At 40.0% G+C, this 16,728-nt stretch overlaps 1 protein-coding gene across 1 annotated transcript in view; it reads left to right on the top strand.

Annotated features, from left to right (window-relative positions):
• Window positions 1–11,195, top strand: part of fgf22 (fibroblast growth factor 22) — a 120,560-nt gene extending 109,365 nt beyond the window's left edge. The window contains exon 3 of the mRNA XM_034180265.1: window positions 10,109–11,195. Within this exon, the coding sequence (XP_034036156.1) occupies window positions 10,109–10,303 (195 nt within the window). The 3' untranslated portion in view covers window positions 10,304–11,195. The remainder of the gene's footprint in view (window positions 1–10,108) is intronic.
• Window positions 11,196–16,728: the final 5,533 nt, after the last annotated feature.

Below are 16,728 nucleotides of genomic sequence, written 5' to 3'. Positions count from 1 at the left end.
AACTATTTTAGAAGGCTTGTTTATTCATAACTTTTATGAAATATGAGTGGACAAATCAAATTTATTATAAACACAGCCAATAAATTTGGCTATAATATGTTGAATCATTAGTCTTTGCTTGGAGCAATTATTGGGAAAATTCCACATTTTTCCATCTTCTTGATTTGGAAAACAATGTGCCATTAATCCATCCATCCATCCATCCATCCATCCATCCATCCATCCATCCATCCATCCATCCATCCATCCATCCATCCATCCATCCATCCATCCATTTTCAATACCTGCTTACTTCAGTTAAGGGTCACAGTGTCGGATCCTATCCCAGCAGTCACAGGGCGTGAGGCGGGGTACACCCTGGAGAGGACGCCAGTCTATTGCAGGGGTGCATATAGACAGACCAACACATACACACCCGCACACACACCTATTTATAGTTTCCAGTTCACCTGACATGCATGTTTTTGGATGTGGAAGGAAGCCAGAGCGCCTGGAGAGAACCCACACAAACACGGGGGAGAACACGCAAACCCCATACAGAAAGGCCTCAGGTGGGACTCAAACCCACGACCTTCTTGCTGTGAGGCTCCTTAATTCATATTCTTATGTGTTTGAGGTATGTTTCAAAATGCCAGAAAATTTTATAAACACAAATTGTTCTGCATCATATCTGTGATTTGTTCATTTGCAGCAAAATAAGAAAGCTGAGTAAGCTTCTGTTCTGTTGTATCTATTCTATTTAAAAGCATTTGCCATGGATACAGTTCAAAAGTTACCAAAACATTAGGTGCCAATCAAATCATGTTGCTTTAATTTTATAATAATACACTGATGTTTGAGACAACACGTCTTAGCAGATAATTGCCGGTTCATTTTAAAAATACCTTTCTTGAGCCTGTATGTGCATGAAGTTCCACGTTTAGTGCTCATCATGAAGTGAGATTGTGTTGCAAAGTGCAGAGAAAGGTTGTGAAGGGTTACAGTCAGTCATTGTTGTACACCTGGGACATGTTTAATGGTACCTGCAGCTTGAGGTGGCGTGTTCTGATGTCAAAATAGAAACCAGAGAAAGGAAGCCCGACTCGTAATGACAAAAGAGCCAGCTGGGTTCCTTTAAAAGGCTTTGCGTGCCATCTGCCCATAGATGTTCACAAGAGGAACTTGCCAGTGTAATCAAACCTCTTTGTGAAAACCAGCCACTCATCAGACCAAAGGTGTGTGGTGTCTAGCACATACACTGAAATCCTGGAAGACTAGAATTAATAGGCAGTGAACAGCTGGTGATAATATGAATAATTTCAGTAAGCCACATAATAAACATATAAAGCTTCCAGTGAAGTCAGACTTCTCTAGCAATGACCAAAAACACAGGTGACACTGGGGTCATGCTGAGACCACCATAGTGGCAGCCGCTATCTGGAATGTGTTACAGTGTCCTGCCATCCTGTGTGAGGGACCAAACAGGAAGGGAGGAGGAAGCTGGTATTGTGTTTTTTTAGAACGAGTGCTATACAGTCCAAATGGTAGTACCATACCATATAAATGGAAAGAGGCCCCAGAACATCTGAAATGCTGTCAAATGAAACACTGCATCAACTACTTGCCAGGACCCTATGCAGTGTTCAGTGGTGATCAGGCAAGCTGCTTTTAAATGCTGGTCAATTAAATAATCGTTTCTGAGGACTGGGTATGAGTATCAGTGTCTGGACCTCCTCCCCATTTGCTGCTTCACTCCAAAGGTTATCAGACCCACTATGGCTATTTTGTCCACAAACCTAACCACAGGGTTGGAGCTGTGGGTGGTGTTGAACTCACTGGTCAATAGGAAACAGTGGATTGGACTACACAATCTTGCGAAACACCAGTGCTGTTGGTACCAGTGGAGGAGGTGCAATGGCCAGTCTGACATGCTGCTGAGGTCTGTTTGTCAGAGAGTCCATGATCCAGAGACACTGGGTTGTATTCCTAGTGTTTGCAGTTTGTTGACCGGTTTATATGGACTGATGGAGTTGAACACTGCGCTGAAGTCAACAAAAACGTGTTGTCCTTCAACACCATTGTCAGTGTCAGCCCTGGGGGAAGCTGTTTCATCTCAATTCACACAGCAAATGGGGATTGCCTCAACACTAAAGATGGCATTGGGTGGTATTTGCTGTCTGTGTACAAGGTTTCAGTTACTACCAATACCACTGAGAGCCTTAAACCTCTGCGGTCCGGGATATAATTGTTCATTTTTGACCTCCTTTGGTTTTTACTTTCATAAATTACCTTAAAAACTATTAACTTTGCCTTGTTTGGTGTCATTTTTTTTTTCAGCACAACCTCACCTGTGTGACTTTGCAGGGTTTTTTTTTTTCATTCTGACATACTGTGTTAACACAGTGAACCTAAATTCACACAAAAACATGAAATCTGAATAGCGCAATTTAGTTTTTTTTTTCCTGTGAAAACCACAAGCATGTTTAACAAATAATTTTTATAACTTAGAATGCAAATATAAACTGTAAATTTCAAAAACATACACTCAACAAAAATATAAACGCAACACTTTTGGTTTTGCTCCCATTTTGTATGAGATGAACTCAAAGATCTAAAACTTTTTCCACATACACGATATCACCATTTCCCTCAAATATTGTTTACAAACCAGTCTAAATCTGTGATAGTGAGCACTTCTCCTTTGCTGAGATAATCCATCCCACCTCACAGGTGTGCCATATCAAGATGCTGATTAGACACCATGATTAGTGCACAGGTGTGCCTTAGACTGCCCATTAATTAATCATGATTCAAGTTTTATTGGGCCTATCAACAAAATTGGTATATAGTTTGAAGGCCACACTTTCAACACACATTCAAACAGAAACTCAGAGTGTGGTGGATTTGATGGGATGGCTGCTTAATTAGGTCATTTGACTTTGATGCATCTCCATGTCAGACAACTCCAGGGGGTTAAGGGCCTTTTCATTAAGCTTAACAGTTAATTTTATAGACTGATTGCTCCTAGATTTAAAGGATATACAACCTCAATTCCAGTGAAGTTGGGACATTGCATAAAATGTAAATAAAAACAATACAATAATTTGCAAATCCTCTTCAATCTATACTCAACTGAATACACTACAAAGACAAGATATTTAATGTTCAAACTGATAAACTTTATTGTTTTTGTGCAAATATTTGCTCATTTTGAAATGGATGCCTGCAACACCTTTCAAAAAAACTGGGACAGTGGTATGTTTACCACTGTGTTACATCACCATTCCTTCTAACAACACTCAATAACCACTTGGGAACTGAGGACATGAATTGTTGAAGCTTTGTTAGTGGAATTCTTTCCCATTCTTGCTTGATGTATGACTTCAGTTGTTCAACAGCCTGGGGTCTCCCTTGTTGTATTTTGCGCTCTATAATGCGCTACACATTTTCAATGGGTGACAGGTCTGCACTGCAGGCAGGCCAGTCTAGTACCCGCACTCTTTTACTATGAAACAACACTGTTGTAACGTGCAGAATGTGGCTTGGTATTGTCTTGCTGAAATAAGCAGGGACGTCCCTAAAAAAGACATTGTTTGGATGGCAGCATGTGTTGCTCCAAACCCTGGATGTACCTTTCAGCACTGATGGTGCCATCACAGATGTGTAAGTTGCCCATGCCATGGACACTAACACCCCCCCCATACCATCACCGATGCTGGCTTTTGAACTTTGCGCTGGTAACATGAGCTCGGGCCCAGAGAAGGCGGCAGTGTTTCTGGATGCTGTTGATGTATGGCATTCGCTTTGCATGGTAGAGTTTTAACTTGTACTTGCAGATGTAGCGACGAACTGTGTTAACTGACAATGGTTTTCTGAGCCAACGTGGTAGGATCCTTTACACAACACAGGCATTCAATGTTGGTTTTTGGCCTTGCCACTTACATGTAGAAAGTTCTCCAGATTCTCTGAATCTTCTGATTATATTATGAACTGTAGATGAAGGAATTCCTAAATTCCTTGCATTTGAACCTTGAGAAACATTGTTCTTAAACTGTTGGCCTATTTTTTTCATACAGTTCACAAAGTGGTGATCCTCACCCCATCTTTGCTTGTGAACAGCTGAGCCTTTTGCGGATGCTCCTTTTATACCCAATCATGACACTCACCTGTTTCCAATTAACTTGTTCACCTGTGGAATGTTCCAAACAGGTGTTCTTTGAGCATTCATCAACTTTCGCAGTCTTTTGTTGCCCCTGTCCCAGCATTTTTCCTTGAAGGGGAGTTTGCCCACACCTGGAAGTGATCATTTTTAATGCTGAGTTATTGTTAGTCTCCAAGTGTCTTTAGCAACCTTTCATGCATCATATCTCCATGGTTCACTTTTGTTCAGTGCTGCTTAAAATATATCTCATAGGGTGGTAACCTCAGCCACTCTGAGTATATCTTTGAGTAATTGATAAGAAAGGGTAACCACCAATGGAAAAATGGTTTTGCTGACTCTTCACTTTTGTGATTACCTTTCCAGATCACATATTAATCAGCAAAGACTGATATTGGGACAGCTTTATTCCTAATTATTGAACAGTTGGGTATTTATTAGAGTGACTACACTGAAAAAAGAGAATGTTTGAACCAACTTAAAAAAGTTTTACAATTTGTAAAAACCTGAATGAATTAAGTTGTTTGAACTTAAGTTTGAAAGTAAATCAACTCTAACTTACAAATGTAAGGTCAAACAACTTAATTCATTCAGGTTTTTACAAATTGTAACACTTTTTTAAGTTGGTTCAAATATTCTCTTTTTTCAGTGTAGCTCTGCCAAGAGGAGAGCCTCTGTTTCAATGTCATCTTCACGTTTTTCTGTCTTAATGAAACCATTACAAGGTTCACCAGGTTTTGTAAAGTTATGTTAAATTGATTTGAATCATGAACGTGATTCAAAGATATTTTCATCAACACCTTGAAAAGTGGCTGGGGGTCTACAGTACAAGCACATCTTGACTGCAGTATTCAGCTCCATTCTGTTGATGTATACAGAGGCAGGGTTGCAGGAATTCTGCCACTGTCCAAATATTTATGTTCTTAACTGCATATTTATTGATAGTCTGTTTACATGAAGCACTACATGTACAGCAGGTAGGTCGGAGACTGCCAATACGTAGACCTGGGTTTGATTTCCAATAAAGCTACCTGTCTGTTTCCTTGGATAAGACACATTATCTGGATTGTCTCAGTTCACTCAGCTGTAAATAGGTACTGGACTTAGATGGGGATGTAACGTTCATCACATATTGCTTCCATTCAGAGACTACCTGGACAATAGCAGAGAGAAAGTTGTGAGAGAAAGCATTGTGAGAGTTATGTTTGTGGGCCTACTGGCCTACTACTTTTTTTTCCAACCACAACCACAGAAGCCTATAACTAGGTTCTTCACATTCATATTCATGGATAACAATTTGCAGGCTATCCCGGCTCACCAGAGTATCCAGCAACAAGAAATGGACCCTGAGTCTGTTTACAGCAGGGTGATTTAAATGAACAAAATTAAAACCGTGTTTATTGGTGTAGGGTGGTGCTGGTGATGGCAATGGTGCTGAATCCGGGCTTGAGCCACACACTTCGCACCTCCCGTGAAAGAGCAGTTAAACCTTTTTCAAGGCATTCATTTTGGTAAATGTTCAATAAATGACATTTACAACTGAATTGTGTGCGTTTGTCTTATTGTGTGCATATGTGCGAGTGATTTAACTTCACTTTGTGTTTCTGGTCACTAACACGTGCAAAATCCTCATTTACATACTGCAGTCTATGTCACATTACCATCTGCTGTCATGTCCACAATTATTCTTAAGAAATCACCTTCAAAACAATTGCCAACCCAACACACAAAAGTTTGGAAAGCCCACACGATTTAACCCTTGTTATTTGGGATCTTAGTAAATCAGGCCCTGAGTGTATATATGGACTGAGTGAGACTCATTCACACTGATGACAACTCTTTTCCAAATTTTAAATATGGGATGCAAAATTAAAAAAAAAAAATTGAAAACAACAGATCTTTTAAATAAACAGAATATCATTGTGATGCTTGACAAATACAAAGTCAGTGAACTGAAGAGTAGGTGTCAGTTTTCACAGGAAGGTCTCTGATTCTTACCCCATCCCCGTAGAGATGGTGCCTGCTCCCAGACCACCAATAACCAGCAAAAATCTATTTAAGCATAAAAATTCAAAAAGAAAAAATAATATAGCACCTTCAACTGCACCACAGACTAAAACAGTTAAATGTGGTCTATTAAACGTTAGGTCTCTCTCTTCTAAGTCCCTGTTAGTAAATGATATAATAATTGATCAACATACTGATTTATTCTGCCTTACAGAAACCTGGTTACAGCAGGATGAATATGTTAGTTTAAATGAGTCAACACCCCTGAGTCACACTAACTGCCAGAATGCTCGTAGCATGGGCCGAGGAGGAGGATTAGCAGCAATCTTCCATTCCAGCTTATTAATTAATCAAAAACCCAGACAGAGCTTTAATTCATTTGAAAGCTTGACTCTTAGTCTTGTCCATCCAAATTGGAAGTCCCAAAAACCAGTTTTATTTGTTGTTATCTATCGTCCTCCTGGTCGTTACTGTGAGTTTCTCTGTGAATTTTCAGACCTTTTGTCTGACTTAGTGCTTAGCTCAGATAAGATAATTATAGTGGGCAATTTTAACATCCACACAGATGCTGAGAATGACAGCCTCAACACTGCATTTAATCTATTATTAGACTCAATTGGCTTGCTCAAAATGTAAATGAGTCCACCCACCACTTTAATTATATCTTAGATCTTGTTCTGACTTATGGTATGGAAATTCCCTGAAAACTCCCTTCTGTCTGATCATTTCTTAATAACATTTACATTTACTCTGATGGACTACCCAGCAGTGGGGAATAAGTTTCATTACACTAGAAGTCTTTCAGAAAGCGCTGTAACTAGGTTTAAGGATATCATAACACAATTACAAAGACAACACATTGGTCAGTGGCACATGTAAGGGCGCATCCATCCATCTACTGCTAGTTTATATCTGACATAGAGGACATGGGCACTGGGTGTAAAGAGGACAACTAAATAATAAAGTGATGTGTTCCTGTGGGCTTCTTGGTCTAAAAAATGAGGTGTGGTTGAGCAGAACTGGTTTGTTGATACTATCCATCACTGGAGAAAGTGCTGTAACTAGGTTTAAGGATATGATTCCTTCTTTATGTTCTCTAATGCCATATACCAACACAGTGCAGAGTAGCTACCTAAACTCTGTAAGTGAGATAGAGTATCTCGTCAGTAGTTTTACATCCTCATTGAAGACAACTTTGAATGCTGTAGCTCCTCTGAAAAAGAGAGCTTTAAATCAGAAGTGCCTGACTCCATGGTATAACTCACAAACTCGCAGCTTAAAGCAGATAACCCGTAAGTTGGAGAGGAAATAGTGTCTCACTAATTTAGAAGATCTTCACTTAGCCTGGAAAAAGAGTCTGTTGCTCTACAAAAAAGCCCTCCGTAAAGCTAGGACATCTTACTACTCATCACTAATTGAAGAAAATAAGAACAACCCCAGGTTTCTTTTCAGCACTATAGCCTGGCTGACAAAGAGACAGAGCTCTATTGAGCCGAGTATTCCTTTAACTTTAACTAGTAATGACTTCATGACTTTCTTTGCTAATAAAATTTTAACTATTAGAGAAACAATTACTCATAACCATCCCAAAGACGTATCGTTATCTTTGGCTGCTTTCAGTGATGCCGGTATTTGGTTAGACTCTTTCTCTCCGATTGTTCTGTCTGAGTTATTTTCATTAGTTACTTCATCCAAACCATCAACATGTCTATTAGACCCCATTCCTACCAGGCTGCTCAAGGAAGCCTTACCATTATTTAATGCTTCGATCTTAAATATGATCAGTCTATCTTTATTAGTTGGCTATGTACCACAGGCTTTTAAGGTGGCAGTAATTAAACCATTACTTAAAAAGCCATCACTTGACCCAGCTATCTTAGCTAATTATAGGCCAATCTCCAACCTTCCTTTTCTCTCAAAAATTCTTGAAAGGGTAGTTGTAAAACAGCTAACTGATCATCTGCAGAGGAATGGTCTATTTGAAGAGTTTCAGTCAGGTTTTAGAATTCATCATAGTACAGAAACAGCATTAGTGAAGGTTACAAATGATCTTCTTATGGCCTCAGACAGTGGACTCATCTCTGTGCTTGTTCTGTTAGACCTCAGTGCTGCTTTTGATACTGTTGACCATAAAATTTTATTACAGAGATTAGAGCATGCCATAGGTATTAAAGGCACTGCGCTGCGGTGGTTTGAATCATATTTATCTAATAGATTACAATTTGTTCATGTAAATGGGGAATCTTCTTCACAGACTAAGGTTAATTATGGAGTTCCACAAGGTTCTGTGCTAGGACCAATTTTATTCACTTTATACATGTTTCCCTTAGGCAGTATTATTAGACGGCATTGCTTAAATTTCATTGTTACGCAGATGATACCCAGCTTTATCTATCCATGAAGCCAGAGGACACACACCAATTAGCTAAACTGCAGGATTGTCTTACAGACATAAAGACATGGATGACCTCTAATTTCCTGCTTTTAAACTCAGATAAAACTGAAGTTATTGTACTTGGCCCCACAAATCTTAGAAACATGGTGTCTAACCAGATCCTTACTCTGGATGGCATTACCCTGACCTCTAGTAATACTGTGAGAAATCTTGGAGTCATTTTGATCAGGATATGTCATTCAAAGCGCATATTAAACAAATATGTAGGACTGCTTTTTTGCATTTACGCAATATCTCTAAAATTAGAAAGGTCTTGTCTCAGAGTGATGCTGAAAAACTAATTCATGTATTTATTTCCTCTAGGCTGGACTATTGTAATTCATTATTATCAGGTTGTCCTAAAAGTTCCCTGAAAAGCCTTCAGTTAATTCAAAATGCTGCAGCTAGAGTACTAACGGGGACTAGAAGGAGAGAGCATATCTCACCCATATTGGCCTCTCTTCATTGGCTTCCTGTTAATTCTAGAATAGAATTTAAAATTCTTCTTCTTACTTATAAGGTTTTGAATAATTAGGTCCCATCTTATCTTAGGGACCTCATAGTACCATATCACCCCAATAGAGCGCTTCGCTCTTTGACTGCAGGCTTACTTGTAGTTCCTAGGGTTTGTAAGAGTAGAATGGGAGGCAGAGCCTTCAGCTTTCAGGCTCCTCTCCTGTGGAACCAGCTCCCAATTCAGATCAGGGAGACAGACACCCTCTCTACTTTTAAGATTAGGCTTAAAACTTTCCTTTTTGCTAAAGCTTATAGTTAGGGCTGGATCAGGTGACCCTGAACCATCCCTTAGTTATGCTGCTATAGACTTAGACTGCTGGGGGGTTCCCATGATGCACTGAGTGTTTCTTTCTCTTTTTGCTCTGTATGCACCACTCTGCATTTAATCATTAGTGATTGATCTCTGCTCCCCTCCACAGCATGTCTTTTTCTTGGTTCTCTCCCTCAGCCCCAACTAGTCCCAGCAGAAGACTGCCCCTCCCTGAGCTTGGTTCTGCTGGAGGTTTCGTCCTGTTAAAAGGGAGTTTTTCCTTCCCACTGTCGCCAAGTGCTTGCTCACAGGGGGTCGTTTTGACCGTTGGGGTTTTTACGTAATTATTGTATGGCTTTGCCTTACAATATAAAGCGCCTTGGGGCAACTGTTTGTTGTGATTTAGCGCGATATAAATAAAATTGATGTTGATGATGATTCTTCATAACAAGGACAGTATTTCTGGACAGATTCATATATAGTTCACAAGCCCTAAATTATCACCATAATGGAAAAGCATATGCATAAAATACTTTTTTTTTTTTTACTGGAAACATTTATACCCCTTCCATATTGGCCTTTTTAAATTGAACTATACCTTAAATCTTTGGTAATGGATCAGATCACCCATTCAATTAAAAATATCTAGAAGGAATTTAACCCTAACAGCATACAGTAACCTTTGCATGTGGCATAGAGGACTTGGGTGTTATCTACAAACTCATCCAACAACTCTCACCTCTCTTGTTCTCTTCCTGAACAGGTGAAATACAACCCAAGCTGCAAGTTCAAGGAGCGTATTGAGGAGAATGGCTACAACACATATGCCTCCCTCCGCTGGAAGTATGGTGGCAGGCAGATGTTCGTTTCTCTGAATGGGCGGGGAAAACCGCGACGAGGTCATAAGGCTCGAAGAAGACACCCGTCCACTCATTTCCTGCCCATGCTCCCCTCGTAGCTGCCCAAGTGTGAACTGGCTGACTCTCATCGTGCTTGTGTTGAATGCCACTATTATTCCATCCTCATGTTGCATAAATGTACATTTTTGGGGGTTTGTAAGTAACATTTGTAGAGTTAGTATATGTACTTTTAAATTATTTTCTGTTTTTTGATGATGTCCAGTAATACAATCACGTAAAGGACAGTTATACAATCCTCAGAAATCTGCGGCCACAGTATCTGAGTGTGCATGTGAATTACAGTATAAACACTTAGATCTCAGATACTTTACAGGATTTTCAGCTGTTTTGAAGTAACTTCAAGAAACTGTATGAAGAACAAAGAGACTTGGCAACAACAAATGTGGGATACCTGGTTGTCATAGTCATTATTCCCAATCTTCATCTCCATTAGCAGAGACGTATCAGATACCAAATGTTATATTTGTCAAGCTGATATAATATCACTGCTACATATCGACTGTTCTTTGGGATATTCAGACACACCTGGATAAAAGACACTGAACTGCACCCTGAAGGTGAAAATCCAAGTGGACTCCAAATGCTCCATTCTCACAAATAGTGGAATTTCACCTCACAGCTCCTGCTTTAGATGTCCAGATCAGAAACCGTGCATACCTAGAAATGATGAATAATGATTCCACTTAGAGGCTGTAGGAACGCCAGGTGTTATTCCCATAGCTGCAACTTCAATTAAATTAGCATATTGTAGTAAATGTTTATCACATGTATTTTCCCGTCTCTGTTAAGTCTTGCTAACATTATCTCAACAAGGCTGTTGCTAATAGAACATTTAATATATTTAAAATATTTTGTACTCCTTAACTGTTTGTTGATGTTCATTATTGTTGTTGTTGACTCTTGGTGGATTGTAGACTTGCAGTAAAAAAGGGTGGGGGGATAATATTTCATAAAAACCATATTCAGCTCACTTTATAAAGTATTACAACTGGATAAATGGTAAATGGACTGCATTTATATAGCGCTTTTCCATCTGCATCAGACGCTTTACAATTATGCCTCACATTCACCCCGATGTCAGGGTGCTGCCATACAAGGCTCTCACTACACACCGGGAGCAATAGGGGATTAAAGACCTTGCCCAAGAGCCCTTAGTGATTTTCCAGTCAGGCGGGGATTTGAACCGAGGATCTTCTGATCTCAAGTCCAACACCTTAACCAACAGACCATCACCTCCCAGGATACAGCTTTTCAAATTCTTTAACATTGTGATACTGGGCAATTTAACATTCACATTATGAGAAATTTCAACAATACATGCAGATTCCTACAAAGGACTGGAATTTATGGATCACAACATGAATTTGTAAGAGGAGCATATATATATATATATATATATATATATATATATATATATATATATACACACACGAGGTCTGTCCATAAAGTAACGGTCCTTTTTATTTTTTTCAAAAACTATATGGATTTGATTCACATGTTTTTACGTCAGCCAAGCTTGAACCTTCATGCGCATGCGTAAGTTTTTCCACGCCTGTCGGTTGTGTCATTCACCTGTGAGCACGCCTTGTGGGAGGACTGGTCCAGCCCCCTCGTTGGATTTTCATTGTCAGGAAATGGCGGAATGATTTGGGCTTTTTTTCCATCAGAATTTTTTCAGAAACTGTTAGAGACATGCAGCTGGAAACCATTCAAAAAATTTATCTGGCTTTCGGTGAAAATTTTACGGGCTTCACAGAGAATAAGGAGTGTTACTACAGCTTTAAGGACAAGTTGGGACATGCCTATCTCGGCTTTCAGTGCTTACCAGTCGAGTGAGTATAAGAGAAATTGTGGAGAGTTGGACATGTCCCAACTTGTCGTCTGGCACTCCGAAATGGAGGTGTTCCTTTGTCTTGCTCCATCAGTGAATCGGTCGTGACGCGCGAAGCCTCCGCGCGGCTTTCCATGACAAAATCTCTTGTTAAAAGTGAAATCTGCCGGAAAATGGCTGATGTCCAGCTCTTGTGATAACCAGAGAAATTGCACACGACGGTCCCGGCTCCACACAGCCATCCGTTTAGAAATGATCTGGTGGTTTCTGCCTCATCGTCGCAGCTCGGAGCATGGCCATCCTTAAAGCTGTAGTAACACTCCTTATTCTCTGTGAAACCCATAAAATTTTCACCGAAAGCCAGATAAATTTTTTGAATGGTTTCCAGCTGCTTGTCTCTAACAGCTTCTGAAAAAATTCTGATGGAAAAACAGTCCAAATCATTCAGCCATTTCCTGACAATGAAAATCCGACGAGGGAGCTGGACCACTCCTCCCACAAGGCGTGCTCACAGGCGAATGATGCAACCGACAGGCGTGGAAAGACTCACGCATGCGCACGAAGGTTCAAGCTTGGCTGATGTAAAAACATATGAATCAAATCCATATAGTTTTTGAAAAAAAATAAAAAGGACCGTTACTTTATGGACAGACCTCGTATAGGGTGAGTGAAAGTTAACAAACTAGGTTGAAAACTTGCAACTCTGGTATTTCATACCATTGAAGTTCAGTCATTTTGCTGTGTTTACTCCATCAGAAAGAAACATTATGTTTGTATGCTGAAAGAATATAGGAGAAAAAAACAGAGTTAGAGGCTTCCGGTCTGACTTATTAAGTTACACTCACATAATAAAGCAAGGAAGCTGGGTTTCAGATCAGTGTTCTTGTTACACCAAGGGAAGCACAGCATTAGGAGATTACTCTATTTTTATTCTCCCTCAGATTTGTGGTGAAAAAAAAATATACTCAAGTGTTGGTGGACATACAGTTGTTGTTGGACATTTACATACATTCATCACTTGCATAAATGTGGTGGTAATGTTGGCATTTCATTGATTTCCTTTTAAGCTGTTATTTTGCCAGGGTGGCAGCATACATCATTAAAGACTTTAAAAAAAAACAAGAATGGGGTGCACAAGTATGGGAGACTGTGTAGGTTGTGGCGCCTATTGTGTCACAGAAGTGTTGTTTGATATTCAACAACAACTTTGCACTTGCACATAGTGGACTTTATTGCACATAGCAGGCTTCACAACCAATTGGTCTCTACTGCTCATCACCACCCTACTTCTGCATTGGACTGTCTGCAGTCACAACCTTTTACAATGGTGCTTTGCACCCCTGCAGGTAACGCAAGTTACTGCACCTCCAGATGTGGAATGCACTGCCTTTGGATCTACGCTCTGTGGACTCTATCGAAACTTTTAAAGTGAAACTCAAGACCTATTTGTATATGTTTCTGCTGTTTTTAATTTCTGTGTTCTTGTGTTCTTATGTGAAGCACTTTGTGATTTTTATTTGGAAAAGTGCTATATAAATAAACTTTACTTACTTGATTACTTACAAGTTTGAATTGATTTTGAATGTTCTCTAATCAATAAACTAATTTATTCAAACTGGTGCACCCAGTTCTTGTTTTTTAAAGTCATTAATGATGTATGCTGTGCAATAATTCCATTCTGGCAAAACAGCAGTTCAAGGACATCACTAAAAGCACAAGATTACCATGACATTCATGCTCATGATGAGTGTATGTAAATGTGGGACCAAAACTCTGTTATTAATTTGTATTTTCAAAATGTGTCCCATTGACCTTTATGTTAATTGTATCTCAAAAAGACACAAATGTATTTCTCTAAAATTTGATGGATAGACAGTGAAAAAAGAGTTGTTTATTTACTGAACTAGTTGCAGACATTGAATTATTTTTAATTACCATATTTTTTGGAGGATAAGTTGTACCTTTTTTTCTGCTGTATAATTTGGGATTTTTATGCAGTCTTGTGTACTATTGTTATAGACGTTTATTCTTTTATTATTGTGCTTTGATTCCTGGGAAAAGCCCTAAATAATAACTAATTTTAATTGTTATTATTAATAACAAATGCATGATTTTTCAGCATATAAATCGCACTGGAGTATGAGTCACATGACTTCCCAAATGAGTTCAAAATGTCAACTATGTCAAATATGGTCACATCTTTAAAACACCTTCCATAATATTTGTAAAGCTCCAATCTCCTCTTTATCTCACTTGAGGTCTGATAATCAGAACACTTAAAGCCTGGTGGAGTTATGCACCCTGAGTATCATCTTGAAGAAACAGTGTCACTGTATTTGTGTGATGTGGAAAGCATAATTCCTACCATCTGCATTGGTCTGTCTATTACCAAACAAATCAAATCAAATCAAATCAATTTTATTTATATAGTGCCAAATCACAACAAACAGTTGCCCCAAGGCGCTTTATATTGTAAGGCAAGGCCATACAATAATTACGGAAAAACCCCAACAGTCAAAACGACCCCCTGTGAGCAAGCACTTGGCAACAGTGGGAAGGAAAAACTCCCTTTTAACAGGAAGAAACCTCCAGCAGAACCAGGCTCAGGGAGGGGCAGTCTTCTGCCTGGACTGCCTGGACTGGTTGGGGCTGAGGGAGAGAACCAGGAAAAAGACATGCTGTGGAGGGGAGCAGAGATCAATCACTAATGATTAAATGCAGAGTGGTGCATACAGAGCAAAAAGAGAAAGAAACACTCAGTGCATCATGGGAACCCCCCAGCAGTCTAAGTCTATAGCAGCATAACTAAGGGAAGGTTCAGGGTCACCTGATCCAGCCCTAACTATAAGCTTTAGCAAAAAGGAAAGTTTTAAGCCTAATCTTAAAAGTAGAGAGGGTGTCTGTCTGTTGTGTGGGCCGCTGAAGAGGAGGTACTGCTGGCCCACCACCACCAGAGGGCGCCCTGCCTGGAGTGCGGGCTCCAGGCACCAGAGGGCGCCGCCGCCTCACGTGAGCAGCTACGGTGACAGCTGTCACCCATCACCTGAGACAGCTGACGGCAATCATCTGTGGGGTATATCAGCAGGACGGCACCTCCACCTCATTGCCGAGATATCGTTTCTACCTACGAGGTAACGTATCAAAGCTGACGGAGTGTATCCTTTTGGATTAGTGTATAGCTTGTGGATTACTGTTCCAACGAGAGGTGGAGGTAACTTCCCTGCTGTTCGGAGTCTTGGGTGCAAACGCGCCCCCATCTAACTGTTCTTTGTTCCTCGCCAGCAGTACCAGGTCCGACACGCGGAGGCAGTGGCCACCTGGGAGTTCGGGACTTGGCGGCTCCAGTATTTCCGGGGTCCTGTGGCGGAGGAAGCCGTGTGGTTCGGGTCTTACCTTGGAGAGGCGTCTCCTATCTTCGAGCCTGCCCACACGACACTTTTGTGAATTGACTGTTGTCCATTTCGTGATTGGTTGTATTCGTTGTGCACGTTCACAACAGTAAAGCCTTGTTATTTGACTTTCTCCATTGTCCGTTCATTTGCGCCCCCTGTTGTGGGTCCGTGTACTTACACTTTCCCAACACTGTCTCCCTGATCTGAATTGGGAGCTGGTTCCACAGGAGAGGAGCCTGAAAGCTGAAGGCTCTGCCTCCCATTCTACTCTTACAAACCCTAGGAACTACAAGTAAGCCTGCAGTCTGAGAGCGAAGCGCTCTATTGGGGTGATATGGTACTATGAGGTCCCTAACATAAGATGGGACCTGATTATTCAAAACCTTATAAGTAAGAAGAAGAATTTTAAATTCTATTCTAGAATTAACAGGAAGCCAATGAAGAGAGGCCAATATGGGTGAGATATGCTCTCTCCTTCTAGTCCCTGTCAGTACTCTAGCTGCAGCATTTTGAATTAACTGAAGGCTTTTCAGGGAACTTTTAGGACAACCTGATAATAATGAATTACAATAGTCCAGCCTAGAGGAAATAAATGCATGAATTAGTTTTTCAGCATCACTCTGAGTCAAGACCTTTCTAATTTTAGAGATATTTCACAAATGTAAAAAAGCAGCCCTACATATTTGTTTAATATGCACATTGAATGACATATCCTGATCAAAAATGACTCCAAGATTTCTCACAGTATTACTAGAGGTCAGGGTAATGCCATCCAGAGTAAGGATCTGGTTAGACACCATGTTTCTAAGATTTGTGGTGCCAAGTACAATAACTTCAGTTTTATCTGAGTTTAAAAGCAGGAAATTAGAGGTCATCCATGTCTTTATGTCTGTAAGACAATCCTGCAGTTTAGCTAATTGGTGTGTGTCCTCTGGCTTCATGGATAGATAAAGCTGGGTATCATCTGCGTAACAATGAAAATTTAAGCAATGCTGTCTAATAATACTGCCTAAGGGAAGCATGTATAAAGTGAATAAAATTGGTCCTAGCACAGAACCTTGTGGAACTCCATAATTAACCTTAGTCTGTGAAGAAGATTCCCCATTTACATGAACAAATTGTAATCTATTAGATAAATATGATTCAAACCACTGCAGCGCAGTGCCTTTAATACCTATGGCATGCTCTAATCTCTGTAATAAAATTTTATGGTCAACAGTATCAAAAGCAGCACTGAGGT

This window comes from Thalassophryne amazonica, chromosome 10, assembly GCF_902500255.1.
Source record: "Thalassophryne amazonica chromosome 10, fThaAma1.1, whole genome shotgun sequence".
In the NCBI taxonomy this organism is placed as follows: Eukaryota; Metazoa; Chordata; class Actinopteri; order Batrachoidiformes; family Batrachoididae; genus Thalassophryne; species Thalassophryne amazonica.
The sequence above is the reverse complement of the archived record's forward strand: the minus strand, read 5'-3'. Positions and strand labels throughout refer to the sequence as shown.